Source organism: Austrofundulus limnaeus, unplaced genomic scaffold (genome assembly GCF_001266775.1).
Source record: "Austrofundulus limnaeus strain Quisiro unplaced genomic scaffold, Austrofundulus_limnaeus-1.0 Scaffold36, whole genome shotgun sequence".
NCBI lineage: Eukaryota > Metazoa > Chordata > Actinopteri > Cyprinodontiformes > Rivulidae > Austrofundulus > Austrofundulus limnaeus.
The window spans coordinates 2,751,185-2,768,965 of NW_013952438.1; the positions used below are offsets into that span (position 1 = coordinate 2,751,185).

Sequence of the window (17,781 nt, forward strand, 5' to 3'; positions counted from 1 at the left end):
GTGTGTGTGTGTGTGTGTGTGTGTGTGTGTGTGTGTGTGTGTGTGTGTTTATCCTCATGTTTATTTATGCTTCCGCATGCTTTTATCAAAACACCCAGAAACACATATTTCCATTTCCGAAACGTGATTAATTTTAATGTCTGTGTTGCATCTGATTGCTGTGATTTAAAAATGCAGAAATGTTTTAGAGTGATTTTATGTATGCATGTGCGTGTGGATGTGTGTCTGCGCATGTGACCAAAAAAAAAAAAAAAAAGAGGCAAACAGAGCCATGGCTATAATTAAGCAGTGCATCTTAACAAACACTCACATGCGAAATCAGATGAGGAGATGCGTGACAAGCTGCTCTTTCTTCATCCTCTATACCATTTCAGAGGGAGAGACAACTGACTTCTTCAGCCAAGGCTCCGGGTGCAAAGGCAGAAGTCATTATTAGTGAAAGACACCACAGAGAAGCAAGAAGAGTATTGGAGCTGACAGAAAGCCACAAGCTTGGATCCCCTTTGAGGGACCAGATGCACTGATGGCAAAAAGATCTGCTCTTCTTGGTTCGAAGACTATTAACTAAACTTTGGTGCTGCTGCTTCACATAATTACACACAGGAACCAAACTGTAAATATGGCATGGAGGCTGTTTGTTGATTTGCAGAAACATGTTTCAAAGCTGAAGGATGTGAACAATAATAGTCACAGTGGAAAATCAAAAAGATACTTTGGTTTTGTGGCAGTGGGTTCCTGTGGAGAAGTTATGAACAGTCAGTATCTCACCAGCTACATCAAAATTCTGTTATGATTCTAGTCCTTTGTTTCTTCTTTTGTCTCTGGTCTAACTTTCCATGTTTATGTTTTGTGGATTTGAGTTGTTATTTCTCTGTTTTGAACATGTTTAATTGGAGTACAACCTGTGGAGACTTTTGGTTCATTGACTGTCTTTTACTTTGACATGCCTGTAGTACAAAGCAGGATTAGAAGCTTAATGAGCTAACTTCAAGTTCAGGTTTAGGTTTAAAAAATGTATAAAAATTAGTAAAACTTTTGGCAAATGAGTTTAATAAACAACATATTGATTGTGTTTCATTATCTTCTACCGTTCTTGGACTTAAGGCCTAATTTACTAAAGGTTTGCATGTATAAAAACGTGCAAACTTGATAGGGCATTTAGCTGACCCACAGAGTGAAGGACATCTTGGGAAAGGCGTTTTTGTCTTTGTGAAGATGCAGAACATTCGATGATTATCAGAATAAAATATTGAGAAGAGGGTATGCAAATTTATTCATTTAGGACCAGAAATGTGATTTATCAAACCTGAAACTGATTGAGGTTGCTGTTTTTGCGTCTATTTTTAGCACATGTGCAAGGCGGATGCATACTCGCTGGGGTCATTGTGATCAGGAGGCGGCATGGGTACAATGACAGACGGTGGAGAGAGACTGTTCTGTGCACGTGTCAACATATTTGGACTGTCAGAATAAAAATAGCAAAGAAATGTTGATATCAAGAAATGCCATTTTTAAGCTGCTGAAGGACCTCTGGGCTGCTTTGGTAAGTCACAAATAGAAACTATGCCATATTTTCTATGGAAAAACTTCACAACACTGCATTTTATTGCATCTGGATCATTTGCCTCCTTCAACACAACTTCCAACTCCATAGCTTCATTTTGTTTTCTTTTACAGCCATTCTGTTCTCCTGAACTCTCCATGGTGACAGCCAGTGGTACATGCAAAATCCTCGTTTCAACAAGGTGGTCCACACTTATTTTTCTCCCATTATCATTTGCACAGCAATCTTAGTAGATCGCCTGCACCATGCCACTAAAGCCCCTTCTCCACCAGTGTGCCTGTTTGTGGTTCTGCTCTGTTCAGCCTTGGCTAAATGTGTCTCCATTAAGTTGTAACCGCACTGAGACAGAACCTCCTCTCCTGTGGTTCTAAGCTAGTAGAAGCGAGTACAGTATGGTTACGATTTTAAAGTTAGCAAAATGCTGCCCATGGATTAGCTCTTCGATTGATTGACAGGGGAAAGGCATTACTTGTGCAAACTTCCTCTTAGAGAGGGACACTTTTGTTTTGGAATACGAGCTCGTTGGGATCTTAGTAAATCAGGACCTAAATATTAATTTGGGTTCTCTACCTCTTTCACTTGTAATAGAAACAGATGTGTGACATTCTCACTGTTTTCCTTAATATTTGTTTGACTGTGTTTACATTGCATTCCCCGAGGTCAGCTGTATCCTGCTGATCAGTGTTAAGTTTGACAGTTTTGACTAAAATGTAATTTAGTTTTAATTGTCAAATTTTAGATTTCTCTTTGAGTTCTTTGCACCTAGGTGACAAATTGGAAAACAGACATATATTTAAACAGTTTTAAAATGTAAACACCTTTTTCTATAATCAAACCTCACAGTTTCAGCAAAATTTGTAATTTTTATTCATTCATTTTTTTATTGACCATTCTTGGGTACCAGGACATACTTGCATCTGTGGTAACGAGATAACTGACTACCTCACAAAAGCTGGCAGTCAGGCTCACTTCAAAGGACCAGAGCCTGTTGTAGGTACCTCAACAACAATCTGTAGGACTGCCCTACAGGCCTGGATTAGACGTCAACACGCAATCCGCTAGAGGGAGCTGACAGACTGTAGACAGGCATGGGAACTGATTAACGGCCCAAATCTAAGGTCTGGGAAAGCTTTCATCTCCCTGTTAAGGAAAACTCTAAGTACACTAGTTGGAGCCCTAACTGGGCACAATCTGCTCATCTGCCACAAAATGGTGATGGAACTCAATGACAATGGTTTGTGGCATTGCATTAGAGACCTCTTTGCACTACTTAGGCCACTGCCTGGCTCTGAGTGGTCAAAGGAAAATAATTCTTGGGGGCCCCTTTATGGATCCTGAGAAGCTCAGAACACTGAATGTTTCTAACCTTGTGTCCTTCATCCAAGGGATGAGAAGGTTTGAACAAAGACCAGTGTCTTTTTGGGGACAGCAATGGGCCCACTTAGGAGGCCTCCACTCATATAGATTTTATATCCATCCCCACTCATTATAACCATTCACCATTCTTTAACGTAATAATATACCAATCAGCTGTCACTCAGTTCTGATTGTATCAAAATCCCCAACTAATGACTACAGACAGCAAAACTGAGTGACCTAAGAGTGAAGACAGTGAGTCAGTTGTTTCAGGAAGATAAGAGGATATATGTGTGAGACAGATTATATTTGCGTAGCAGTTAGCTCCATCCCCCCTCCCCCATGGGAATGTCTTCATGAATTTCAAAAAGTGAGATCAAAACTATCTCTTTAAATCAGCTGGAAGTGGTTTTCAGCCCAATTCCTTAATGGTGCATTAGCAGCTCAAGAACACAGCACATCCTTTTAGAAGCGAGAGGAGGCAGAGCACCGCTGTTGCTGCTTCAGTGAAAGTTTATTATTACTAGATCAAAAAAAGTGACAACTTCATGGCTGAAAACCTCCCAGAGGAGAGAATGAAGAAGAAGACTTGACCTCACTGGTAAGATAATCTTTCTGAAAAGCCCAAACTGTTATTTGTCATCTTGTAATACTGAGATTATAGGCTACTGATGTGCACACAGCTACAAACAGGGCAGGCCCTGTTACACACATGAAACATAAAAAAGTCCTAGCATTTCTTGAGGAAATGCATTTCATCCACCACCTTTATACCAGAGTTTTAAACTGACATCTCATCGTGAGACATTTTAGAGCCATTTTTGTGTGTGCGGGGGTTGATTAGCTGTGGGGTACATCTTCAATTTGGTTTGCTTGAAAAGCTAATGAGTTGTAGATATACATCTAATCCATATCATCTGAAAGTTTCATTAAAATCCTACCAGTGGTTCTTAAAACATTTGGCTGGCAGAAAACAGTGTTGACTCCAAATAGTGAATAGCAACATGTTAAATAATGATTAGTTAGCCCCCACATTAAATTGTACAGCAACATTTTTTTTAATTTAATCATATTCTATAAACTGAGCAATATTAATTTTTGTGTTTTAAAGGTCTGTTGGCTGTGCCTGACATTTTACAGTGGGCTGAATTCAAAAAGTAATCAGTTGTAAATGTACATCCAATAATTACTTTCTCAGAGTTTCATTCAAACCTTCATATTAACTGCTTAATGATACAGCATTTCGTTAGTTTATTTTAAAATGTGTGATTTTTTCTTTGAAAATTTGTTAGCTCTCAAATAATGTTTCAGTCACTAGCAATTAAATTACTTGATTCCAAACTCAGTTTACACCTCAGTGACTGATAATTCAAAAGGTAGGTTTTAATTAGTAGGCATTTGACCCAGGAACGAACCCAGGCTGAACATGGGGAGCTTGAGAAAAATACAAAAAAGTTTCAATTTGTAAACAAAAACAAAAAGGCTGACATGGTAGCAATAAAAGAAACAAGCTAAAGGTGAGATGGAGGACAACATGACACAGCCTGATGCAAACACACACATGATTAAACTGCAGGTGTGGTAAAGACTGGGAGACTTTAAAGGACTGTGGTAATGAGAGGAGCCATCTGGGCTGATAGAAAAGAGGGAGCAGTTAGGAGAGGGATTGCCTCGCTCTGAGCAGTCAAAGAAAAATAATTCTCGGGAAACCCTTTATGGATTCTGAGAAGCTCAGAACACTGAGTGTTTCGAACCTCGTGTCCTTCATCTGAGGGATGCAAAGGTTTGAATCAAGCTCAGTGTCTTTTTGGGGAGAGCAATGGGCCCACAAGGCCTCCACTCATTGATTCTTTCTCCATCCCGACTCACCATACCATAATGGTAGAATCAAGCAGTGAATGCTGACAATGGAAAATTACTTACTGAGAGAAGAAGGCCAATAAAAAATAATAAAAAAAACTAGAAGCACTCGGAGAGCGCAAACCTCCACCAAGGCCGTGTGTTTGTGTGTGAGCGTGTGTTTGTTTTTTGTGTCATTTATTACATTTTTAGTCATATGTGTGTTTGTGTACAAGTGCTTTACAATGACTAAACACATAATAGAATACATGCAACAGAAGGAGTGGAACAGCATCAGAAAAAAGAAAACATTTAGCCATTAAAAATAACAGAATAAACATAATTGTTTAAGAAAACCTTAACGTTATCTACTGGATAACAGACCTGAACTGAACAGGGGTTGGTGAGTTAGCTAGCTTACCTTTCTGATACAGGTGGGGGAAAAAAACTCCAAAAACATAAACACAAAATACAAAATTGTTAGGACGCGCAGGCCGATGCATTGTGAAAATGATCTGTTGTTATATTAAATTAAAGTCAAACAGTAGGTTTTTTGATTTGAAAACAACTTGGTCTAAAGTTTTATTTCCATGAGCCTTCATGTGATTGGTCTTCTACACCACTTCAGGCAATCCCAATTGATGTCTTCAGTCGGGGGGGGGGGGGGGGGGGGGTCAGGGGGTTGGCCCGTCTATGAATGATCCGATGTGATTGGAAGTGTATGGTCAGCTTCCTTGAAGCTGATTCGTTGTTCCTGGCTCTGGATCATGACCCGGATCATCACCAAAATTTAATGGTGTGTTCCTTCGGCCAATACCCCCTTGTGGTGAAAATTTCATGAAAATCCGTCCATAAGTTTTTGAGTAATTTTGTCCACAGACAGATATACATAGGCTACCGAAAACATTACCTCCTCCCTCAAAAAACAAAACAGGAGGCAATGGAACAAACTGATCACAAAGAAGCTAATGATTAGAAAAAAAACATGAAAACAAATTCAAATCAGAAAACACACTGATCATGACAATGTGTACTGAAACTAATTAAGTGCAGCAAATACCTTCAAAAAGACTTAACATAGCTGCTAATTTATAGTTTTGCCAAAAATAAGTCCCTAAACCGATCCAGACACAAGTTAATGTTCTCAGACCAGTAGCAGACATTTCGACTTTCGACAATCTGCATCAGGTACTTGACGCAGATTGAAGTGGGTGTCTCTGCCTTTTCCAGACAAGAGTTTCAACAAGACTGACCTGTCCGTTGTCGAGACCAGTTAGTAACGACTACAAACAGTAATGTAAGAATAACGATGCCTGCCAAAGCCGACAAGATTCACAGTGGCGGAATCTTGACAAGCAGCTCCAGCGTGCAGCCTTCATTACAACCCGGAGCTGAAACAGCAGGTTTCCACAGTATACAATATTCATCAATCAGCCCCTTCCTCATCGAGGTATCTGGACAGTCTCTCGCTCAGACTGTAATCATCTCGCACCGAAGATAACACAGCTTCCCCCTCATAGCAAAATAACAACTTGGCACGTAAGCTTTTCCTTCAAGTTTTCAAAAATTTGCCAGATAAGTGCTTTTGTGTGTGCCTTTTTTTTTCAGAAGCCAACAGGTAGCTGCCCATTATTACAGAGCCTGTAAGAGTGCAATCCCAGAGGCTCTACAGGACTGTTCTGAGCTAACAGACTGAAACATGGTCGGCCGAGCAAAAACAAAATATAATGCAGCTGAATAACTAGTCCATTTCCAGGCGGACTCTTCATTCCTAATAAACAGTTTTTTTTCTTTTACTCCACTTAAACAAACCATGGAAAACAAAGGCAATTAAATCCCTACTTAAGGAAAGAAAAAGCTTCCAGTGAGGAACAAGTGGAGGAAGTTTGAGGGAGCTGAGAAAGACAATTAAGACAACACATAAGAAGAACGGAATTGTAACCAAACAGTGTGAAGGAGGTGCTAAGTGGGATAAAAAGGATTATGGGGAACAAGCTCCCTGGCCAAGTGGGAGCAGAAAACAAAAATAAAGCCAAAAAAAGAAAAGAAAACTTGAGTAAGCTTGTTGTGAAGACCAGGCTACCTGCACCCACTACCCAATGGTTGACAAGCCTAATGAGATCTCTCTGTGACTGATTGGGCTGCCATTTCCCCACAGGACATCACACCAAGGCTCCCCTTCTTCAGTACCAACCTGCCTAACTCAGCCAGCCCATTCCTGCCTCGAGACTGACCACTTTATCCCAACAGAGACAAGAGGGAGCCTTGTTAGACAGAATGATAGTGCAAGAAGAACTGCGGGATGTGAGATGAAAGATTCAAGAAGGAATTTCAGTGGAGAAAGTCAGTAAAGTTAAAGTCAACAGGAAACTGGACTCACCGTAGAACACAGAAGTCCTTTATGAACATTCAGACATTTGCAATTTAAAGTTTGTCCAACCTTGAAACGGAAACATTTTTGCTTTTTTTGTATTTGATGCCAAAAATGCTTTTCAAAGAAGCTGAAAAGCAGCCTTGATTATTTCTTTCAAATGTTAATTCTAGATGTCTTAGAAGCATAAAGAACAACTAGAATAGTTTTAAGACACTAAATGCTTCATGTTCTCCCTTGTGATATTTACAGTGTATATCAATATAACCCATGTGTTTGTGACTGACTGCACAGTAAACTGATCTTATCCACACTGAAACACAAGTTTGCCAAAGTAATCTTAGTTTTGTTTCTAAAAAATATTGTTGTAACCATTGCACCGTTTCAAGAAATGTATTCAGCCACACAGAAGCACCAAAAACAACCCAACATGCTACAGTGGGAATGACAGGCCTGAATGTGGTGCTGTGACACTGCCACAAGAAGAGAAAACAATGCATGGAGCATGCTGTTAAAAGTTCAACAAACAAATCCCATTTTCCCCATTTTCTTGTCTAATTCTTCATCATGTGTCCTGTATGTGGCAGGTTTTATTGTGATCAGCTTTATCTGCTTATTGAAGTAATACAGTATACAAAGGTTTTGCTGTAATTGTTCAAATAAGTTCTGTTGCACCTGCAGCACAAAAGCAGGAATGGAATCTGCCAATATTCTTGTTTTATCTGATACGCTTGGGTTGTGGGTTAGATAATAGGTGGGCTAAGACATCATTGTTTTCAGAAGGTTATTTCATTTCTGCTCTCTAGACTAAAACACCAAATTGATGTTTAATTTTATTTACTCTGTGCTTAGTTTCCAAAAATATTGCTTCAGGACTCTTGGAATATGGCTTTCTTTGTAGACACATGGTACATTTACAAAACACCATTCCTGTGTGGACTACAGGTATGTAGACTTCCTTAGATGACAACCTTACTACAAATATGAAAGATCTTTACAGGGTTTGTTGAGGTTCCAGGCACATACTTCATATTTTCTCTTTAAGAACCTCCCATTTTAGACACTCCAACTTCAGCACATCTTCAGAGCAATACCTGGAGCTCAACTGCAGACTAAGCTCCAGGGAGGAGCTATGTACAAATAGTTGGTGCTGGTGCAAGTGTTTACGCAGCTCCACATGATTACTGCAGGAGATTCATGGATTCCACAAACATGCATAAATGAGTCAAAGCAATACTGTGGGTATGTTTTTGATAAGAGAATGATATTATAGCATGATATAAAGCTCAAAAAGTCAATTGTGCATAATATTCTCCCTAACAAAGTTGTGGTGGTTTATCATTGTGGTGGCAGCATATCCAAACCCTGAGTGGATGATGTCCACATAACAGACAGGTGTGGGGCCAGGTTTGGTGTCAAGCTGACAAGTGGTTTGTCAACTGTATGTGAGCCAGGTGTGGCAATAATGGCACTGTTTTTAAGAAGGCATGCCACAACTAGGCCAGTTGTGGTTTAGTTTATGCGGTGCTGGTCCATGTATGAATCACCATTGGCAAACTACATCTGGGCCAACAATGGGCTGTCATTCCTTGCAGTATCTGGCCCGAATGTTATAGTGACCTTTCAAGTTTGGTCAGTGAGGATGAACCCAGATTTCACACAGACACAAAGAGCTTTAAAAATTGAAATACTCAATTTAAACAAACAAGAAGTGCAGAAACTTGGAGCGACAACACAGAGTGCAAAACAAGGGGTGACAAAGATGAGTGGCATGAGCCAGTGATCTGCTGAGGAATCGACTAAAAAAACCTTGAATACAGGTGCTGGTCATAAAATTAGAATATCATGAAAAAGTAGATTTATTTCAGTAATTCCATTTAAAAAGTGAAACTTGTAAATTATATTCATACATTACATACAAACTCATATATTTCAAATGTTTATTTCGTTTAATTTTGATGATTACAAATGACAACAAATGAAAATCTCAAATTCAGCATATCAGAAAATTAGAATCTTGTGAAAAGGTTCAAAATGGATGGCACCTGGTACCACACTCTAATCAGCTAATTAACTCAAACCACCTGCAAAGGCCTTTAAATGGTCTTTCAGTCTAGTTCTATAGGCTACACAATCATGGGGAAGACTGCTGACTTGACAGTTGTCCAAAAGACGACCATCGACACCTTGCACAAGGAGGGCAAGACAAAAAAAGGTCATCGCTAAAGAGGCTGGCTGTTCACAGAGCTCTGTGTCCAAGCACATTAATMGAGAGGCGAAGGGAAGGAAAAGATGTGGTTGAAAAAAATGTACAAGCAAGAGAGACAACCGCACCCTGGAGAGGATTGTGAAACAAAACCCATTCAAAAATGTGGGGGAGATTCACAAAGAGTGGACTGCAGCTGGAGTGAGTGCTTCAAGAACCACCACACACAGACGTATGAAAGACATGGGTTTCTGCTGTCGCATTCCTTGTGTCAAGCCACTCTTGAACCACAGACAGCGTCAGAAGCGTCTTGCCTGGGCTACAGAGAAACAGGACTGGACTGCTGGTGAGTGGTCCAAAGTCACGTTCTCTGATGAAAGTAAATTTTGCATTTCCTTTGGAAATAAAGGTTCCAGAGTCTGGAGGAAAAGAAGAGAGGCACTTCATCCACGTTGCTTGAAGTCCAGTGTAAAGTTTCCACAGTCAGTGATGGTTTGGGGTGCCATGTCATCTGCTGGTGTTGGTCCATTGTGTTTTCTGAGGTCCAGGGTCAACGCAGCCACATACCAGGAAGTTTTAGAGCACTTCATGCTTCCTGCTGCTGACCAACTTTTTGGAGATGCAGATTTCATTTTCCAACAGGACTTGGCACCTGCACACAGTGCCAAAGCTACCAGAACCTGGTTAAAGGACCATGGTATCCCTGTTCTTAATTGGCCAGCAAACTCTCCTGACCTTAACCCCATAGAAAATCTAAGGGGTATTGTGAAGAAGAAGATGCAATACACCAGACCCAACAATTCAGAAGAGCTAAAAGCCACTATTAGAGCAACCTGGGCTATCATAACAACTGAGCAGTGCCACAGACTGATCGACTCCATGCCACGCCGCATTGCTGCAGTAATACAGGCCAAAGGAGCCCCAACTAAATACTGAGTGCTGTACATGCTYGTACTTTTCATGTTCATACTTTTCAGTTGGCCATCATTTCTATAAATCCTTTGTTTTTATTGGTCTTCAGTAATATTCTAATTTTCTGATATGCTGAATTTGAGATTTTCATTTGTTGTCATTTGTAATCATCAAAATTAAACGAAATAAACATTTGAAATATATGAGTTTGTATGTAATGTATGAATATAATTTACAAGTTTCACTTTTTAAATGGAATTACTGAAATAAATCTACTTTTTCATGATATTCTAATTTTATGACCAGCACCTGTATAAAGAAAAGCTAAACAAACCTAATCACAAACACCTGGTGAGGGAAGAAACAGAAACCAACAAGTGAGAGTGGGGATGGCAATTGGACCGGTACAAAACGCAGGGGCTGAACGAAAATGACTCAGGGAACACAGAAGTAAAACAGAAACCAGCACAAGACAGCAAACAATAAGAATTCAAACCAAAATCTAGATCAACCAACTAAATAAAAGAAACAACACAAGGAGTAATATGGTAAACACTGAAAACATTTCAAAATACACCAACAACAAAGTAATAAAATTAAAGAGCAAGACACTCACTTAGCTGCCTTCTGACACAGTCTGAGGTTCACCACAGTTTTAACGCTTGGGATTCTGCACATTTAGTTAGTTTGAATTGTAAAGGCAATCTTGAATGAGTAGCAAAATATCAACAACTTATATGCAAAAATAGTTTAACTTTGACTTGCTTATATATAATTACAGCTCTGACAAAGTTTTGTCTAAATTTCAACAGATGTTGCTCATTCTTTACTTCTTGAAGGCAACTTTTTAAAGTAGCTGTCTTTTCTTGAAATTGAAATATGATTCAGTTGAGATGGTAAACCATAGATACAAAGCTACATTTATTATTGATTAGCATAAAAAATCACTGTGAATTCATAAATCTGTACTTTGTTTCTGCAGAGAAATATGCTCTGTAAACTATAACACCAGTTTGCATGAATTCATCTTTTTGTAGGAGGCCCCATTATGCATTATGCAGTAAGCGATCGAGTGAGTGAAACCACTCAGATATTTAAAAGTGCAGCTGTTAAAAGCAAAGTGCTGCAGCGGGTCAGAGATGTTTTAACTCAGGCACTCATAAAATACTCACAAAATATTTAATTTAAACCTAACTTTGCCCATAAGTTGGGAAAATATTGAGTCAGATCCTGGAACGTGGGCTGCAGGGGAGCTACACGAGCTGAACGTTTGGTTACAGCAGCTTTGAAAATTCACTTCAACTCTGACAGTCATCCAGTTGACTAAACACTCCATAAAAACAAGAGTGCTGGCTTCACACTTACAGGACATTCAGAATTTCAACACATTTAACAGATGTTTAATGCAGCTTATTTTTAAAGATATTTTATTATTTTGGTGACAGAATAGAGAGCAGTAATGACAGTTTGTTGTGACTTTCTCAACATTAAAAATTCTTACAGTTTAAACATTATGACAAATATAAGTATTTTTTGTCATATTTAATTTAATAAAGTACTAAAAATACATCTAATTAGACTAGTTTTTGTTACCATAAAAAGCCAATGTTGTCCATATATTTAAGTCAGTGTTGATGGTTTTGCTACTGTTTCACATGACCAGAGTGAACTTAACTTGACACATGGAGAAAGGTTGTTTTAACACTAAATTTAGGGTTTCTTCATTTTTTTTGTAAAATTCTAAAAATTGGAAAATGCCTACAAAAATTATATATATAACATTATATAAAAAAACTTTCTCACACACATTTGAACTTGAATGCTGATGTCAATTTTTAAATTACTAAAACATGAAATATTAATGTTACTGGTAAGCATGTTTAAGATGTTACTAACATTAAATGTTCATTTCAACACAAATAGGTTTTCTGCTTATCTGGTCGGGTTATTGAGGGAACAGGACCAGGATGGAAATCCTGACATCCCTTTCTACTTTTTTTTACCAGCAACAGCCTCCAGCATCTCGAGATCTTTCCATGTCAGAAGTGATGCATTATTTGTTCAGGGATTTTTGAGTCAGCCACAGTCTCTCTTCACTGTAGGACATGCTGGGAAACATCCATAGAGGCATGTCTAAAAGACATCCTAATCAAATACCTGGACCACCTCAGCATACTCTTAATGGTAAATATATTTTTTTATATGCAGTAACATCTTTTTATCTCTCCAGGTTCTGCAAAAAGCTGGACAGAGTCTGTCATTTATCCATTCATACAAACACTAATACAATGTTTTTCCTTTATGCTGTATATGACGCAGAAGAGAAGTGGCTCTACTCCAAGCTTTTCCTGGATGACAGAGCTCCACAACTCTAAGTTTGAACTCGGCCACGCTACAGAGAACGTTTATCCATCCATCCATCCATTTTCTGTACACGCTTCTTCCTTTTCAGGGTTGCGTGGGTCACTGGTGCCCATTTCCAGCAGTCACAGTGCGAGAGGGCGGGGTACACCCTGGACAGGTCGCAAGTCTATCACAGGGCCACACATAGAGACAAACAACCATTAGTTAATTAACCACAAATTAAACCATCTCACTCACACCTAGGGACAATTTAGAGTTACCAATTAACCTAACAGACATGTTTTTGGTCTGTGGGAGGAAGCCGGAGTGCCCGGAGAGAACCCACTCATGCACGGAGAGAACATGCAAACTCTACCCAGAAAGGTCCCCGGACCGGGATTTGAACCGGTGACCTTCTTGCTGAGAGGCATCAGCTCTACCAACTGAGCCATCGCGCCCCCCTTGTCGAAAGTTTATGTCTGATGATTTTATTCAGGATTATGTTCATGATGCACATCTCACGATCACAGTTTAGGTCTATATTATACTGTAGACAAGAAGTATGTTGAGAGCTTCACCTTTTGGATCAGCTTGTTCTTTGCCACAACATTTGACTTTCTCTGCGACCTCCCATTTTAGTGAAGAAGACACCAGGATACAACTCCTTTGTATGAGGCAGAGACTCATCCCCAACACTAGACATTCTTCCAGTGTTTTCAGACTGAGACTCCACTGGCATTTCATGTTTGTTCATAACTCAATTAATTACATTATTATGCTTTTTGTAGTCTTGTATGAAATTGCCCTGACACATCGAAACCCTGTCCACACCGCTAGGGGATGTCTTTCTTAAGTCAGCTTTGTTATGTAAATGTTAAACAATATTCTTACACTGCTTGAGCCAGACACATATGTAGGCTTGTCGATTCTCTTACAGTTTAAATGACTAAGGAGGGTGGTGAAAGCTGCCCAGCGCATCATTGGAGCACCACTTCCTGCCATAGAGGACTTCAACAAAAAGCAGTGTCTGAAAAAGGTTGGGAAAATCATCAAAGACTCCAGTCACCCAGCTCACAGACTGTTCACCCTCCTGCCCTCTAGGAGGCGCTACAGGAGCCTCTGGACTAAGACCACCAGGTACCGGAAAAGCTTCTTTCCAACAGCTGTTACTCTCCTGAACTCTGTCTCCTGACATCAGCACAATACCCACAACCCATGGACCTAACAACACTACCTGCACTGTTTTGCCCAACACTGCATAAATAATCTACTCTTGTTAATCATTACATAATCAATTTATATGCCACCATTTTAGAACATGATCATTAGATGTAAATTCACATTTCTGTAAATTAAAGTCAGTAAATTCATATCCTGTACATTCATAACCTGTATACAATTATATTTACAGCTATAGCATATTAAAAGCAATACTGTAATTTGTAATATAATATACTGTATACATTTATATTCCATGCTAAGCACTTCTGGATGGATGCAAACTGCATTTCATTGCCTTGTACTTGGGACATGTGCAATGACAAAGTTGAATTCTATTCTATTCTATTCTAAAACGGATCACAAACGATAAGATATACGACTGTATCTAAAACTCAGTTCATCAAACAAAATATCTTTCAGTCTGATATACCATCAATGGCATTGGAACATCAGACTGAAAGGAGCCACATCCTTCCACACATCCACTGTGCTGTACCTTCAGGCCATGGACAGACTTCTCATTTCATTTACAAGGCTGCAAAATGTTTCAAAATGATTCACTTCCTTTTATTCCGGTGATCTGGTTCTCCTTGCCAGCCCTCCTCTGCTACTTTAATGCTGTTGTGTCCATTAATGCATGTATGCGTTAATAAGGGTTTTTTTAAGCTGAAAATCTGTTGGACTCCTCTGCCTTACCTCTGTTCTACAGTCACTTGTCAGTTGACTGTGACTGCTGCTCTCGCTTCGTCTCTGCCTCGATATTTTCTATGGCTCTCCCCCGGTGCCCATATTTTAAGTCACACCAGGATCTGCTAAACGTGTAACATGTATAAATGGAAATATGATGCGACTCAGTACCTGCCAGATCTATATGACAGCCAGCACATGAGGGAGCTGGCTCATTATCACATTTATATCCTGGCATTCTGCTGAGATCAGGACAGAGAAGTCAATGTGGGTGAGTGCTGTCATTACATGGGTGTCCTTAATAGTCTGTGGACTTTAAATATCATGTTGCAAGAGGAAGATGCAGAGAAGAAGCAAGCATCCAAGCAGAGGTTCCTCTAGAGTAAGCCCACTTCAACCATAATATAAAAAAACACTCAAAAACTGGTTGTTTCATGGACTAAACACTCATACCTGACAAAGAAGGAGCGTTGAGGGGTGGGACCAGCATCGTGCTCAAATCCTGGTTGAAAGGAGAGGTCGGCCGACAGGGTGATCCCAGAACCCTGGAGGAGCAGGGTGACGTGGTCTGGGAGAAGCTCGGGTGTCTCAGAGGTGAAGGTGATGGAGAGAGGCTGGCCATAGCTGTTGACTTGATGACCCAGGAATCTCTCTGATGGGGAGGTACAGAGTGGACGGTTAGTGAGTTGAGTGAAGGAAGAGTCATCTTTCTATTTTTTTTTTTTTGTTTATACACAAAGTTGTGTCCAAGTTTGTCATAACAAGGACTAAAATAAACCTTTGATCACATTGAAAGACACTTCTTCATTTCTCCAAATCAGGCTCAAAGAACAAACAAAAGTTGTTTTAATAAATTTATATATATAAAAAAGCTGTAACTCATTCTTATCCCCACCCCAATGTAAAGAAAAAAAACATAAATACCATAAGACATGGAAACTCATGAATTGCTTTAATTACTCAAAGACAAAAGTCACCTAAACATGATCTGATTTTTAAAGCATAAAATCAACAGTTGTTTAACATTTTGTATAAGGTTACTTTGTCTTTTTTTGATGTCTTACAAACTCAAAATATAAAAGGTAAATGGGCCTGGGGCTCGTTCTGTTATCTTAGTGAGTAATATGTCAACTGTCACACTTTTCAAATCCCCGCTGACAAGTATGACAACATGTAAATGGTTTTCTTAGACAGCTAACAGTTTTTCCAGTTCTTTTTTCCAAAAAAACAAAAAAAACAAAAACATTTATTATTCTCTCTTTACAAACACCAGGGTATTTTACATTGCCTCTTTTTACTGCCTGAGCCACAGATATTTGTTGATGTGATGAAGCACCAGCCATTTCACCGCTTGTGGCCATCGTTTGTGGATTTAAGATGCATTTGTCTGCATTTTAGACAGACAAAGCAAGGTGTGCTTCCAGAAATTTGGTTATTTAATTAATTTGTACAGTCTTCAGGCTGTAAAATGTTTTCAAACAGCAGCAACACAAGTCCAAAGCAAGAATAACACATCCCTGTTCTTTAAATATGTGGAGAGTACTCAAGATATTATCAGTCTACCAATACCGCACATTCAGATGTACCTAGTAGTCATGGTGTGATGTTGTGGGAAGTTAAAAAAGCTTTTTAATCCAACAGCAAATCCATAAATATGTTGTTTGGCCAAGAAATATGTTCAGTAGAATGCTCCAAAGCTTTCTAAAGGTGTTTTGCATTTAAACAGGGTCTCGTTACCTTACAGAAACTTATTCTTCGGCTTCCTCAACTTCATTTTTATGACATATTTGCTATTTTTCATCCATTTATCCAACCTGACACAGTTATCCATAAAGCAAACGTGTGTTAGCCAGATCTGGCCCTGCAGCCTGACTGCTAGGATGGCAAGTGTCAACAGGATGAGGGCCAGGTGATGGCTCAGTTTATTAGATGCCAGTGTCAAAACCGGTCTGGTTGTGGTTTGGTTTATGTGGTGCTGGCTCATGCATGGACCACCTCTGGTCAACCCCAACTGGGCCATCAAAGGGCCATGATTCTTTGTGTTATCTGGGCCAAGTGTTAGTGCATTGTGTGGGCCAGAACTGGACCAGACAAATTTTGCTGTGGGTATTTTCATTTTTTATTCATCCGTCCATCTTCTTTCTTTACCTGGATGGATGGTTGACTGGACTGATGCATTGACGGATGGATAGACAGACAGACATCTTTTTCTGTTGAAATATTTTCTCAGAGTGCCTTTCACAGGGTCATATTGTCTCTCTGCCTGAGATTATTTTATTTGTCTTTTTAAGTAAAACCTAAAAAGATTCTAACTTGACCACCTTTAAATGAAAGCACCTGTTGTGAGATTTAGGTAAAACTAATTATTTCAGCCCAATTAGTTTTATTTAACACCAATCCGTCGATCTTTTGCAGTATCATTGCTTACAAAAGCAGTAAAAATCAATGCCTGACTTTTATATCTGTTTTCAGATTTATTAGAACAAACTACTTATTATAATACACATTCTACTTACACTACTTAGAATTTATAAGTACCAGGTGCTCAGCAGCACTCTAAAACTATTAACTGTGAACAAACCTGCAAACTGTCACCTTTAATTTATGCCTTTCAGAAATTACTTCATTGTACATTCATTTATTCACTAATCGCTGCAACTTTTGCACAGTGTGCCCTGATATAAAATGCTAAAATCTTTATAGGAAAAAAAGGAGAAAACAAAAAAGACTCACAATGTTGCTATTCTCTACCAAATGTGGTTAAGTGAGAGGGAAAAATGACAGGTTGCACGCTTGGTTGCCATCTTGTTTTTGTGCGTAATCGTGTGTGAAGTACATCCTGAGCTCCTCTGGGGCTTAAGAGGGCTCTGGAATTGAGTGGGTGATATTGCTTGCGAGGGGTCTCTGGCATCATTCAGAGCAATTCAGCTGTCTGATCATCCAATATCTACTCAACCAGGAGCTGGCTTTTATTATTTGAGCAGTGCCCTCACACAGCCCACTCTCGTCAGCAGCTACATTGATGAATGTTTTTATTTCACCAGCATTTAAATTGACTTTGTGATCCCCCAAAATATAGTAGTTTGATACGATGGATCATGTATTACTGCCTGATTTGTGTAAACAGCTAGTTAAATTTATACATTATAAGTGTAAGATGTAGTGATTTTGCATTTCACACATATTCTATCCTCATTTTGACTCAAAAATGAGAAAGTTAAAATAAGCAGTACTTTTATATTAAAACTTGTCTGCTGCAATGAAAGGCAGAGTATATATATA

General features: G+C 39.2%; 1 protein-coding gene across 1 annotated transcript in view; it reads right to left on the bottom strand.

Moving 5' to 3' along the window:
* The window catches only part of lamc3 (laminin, gamma 3), a 222,388-nt gene that overhangs the window by 79,023 nt on the left and 125,584 nt on the right, over window positions 1-17,781 (bottom strand). The window contains exon 10 of the mRNA XM_014006615.1: window positions 14,953-15,151. Within this exon, the coding sequence (XP_013862069.1) occupies window positions 14,953-15,151 (199 nt within the window). The remainder of the gene's footprint in view (window positions 1-14,952; window positions 15,152-17,781) is intronic.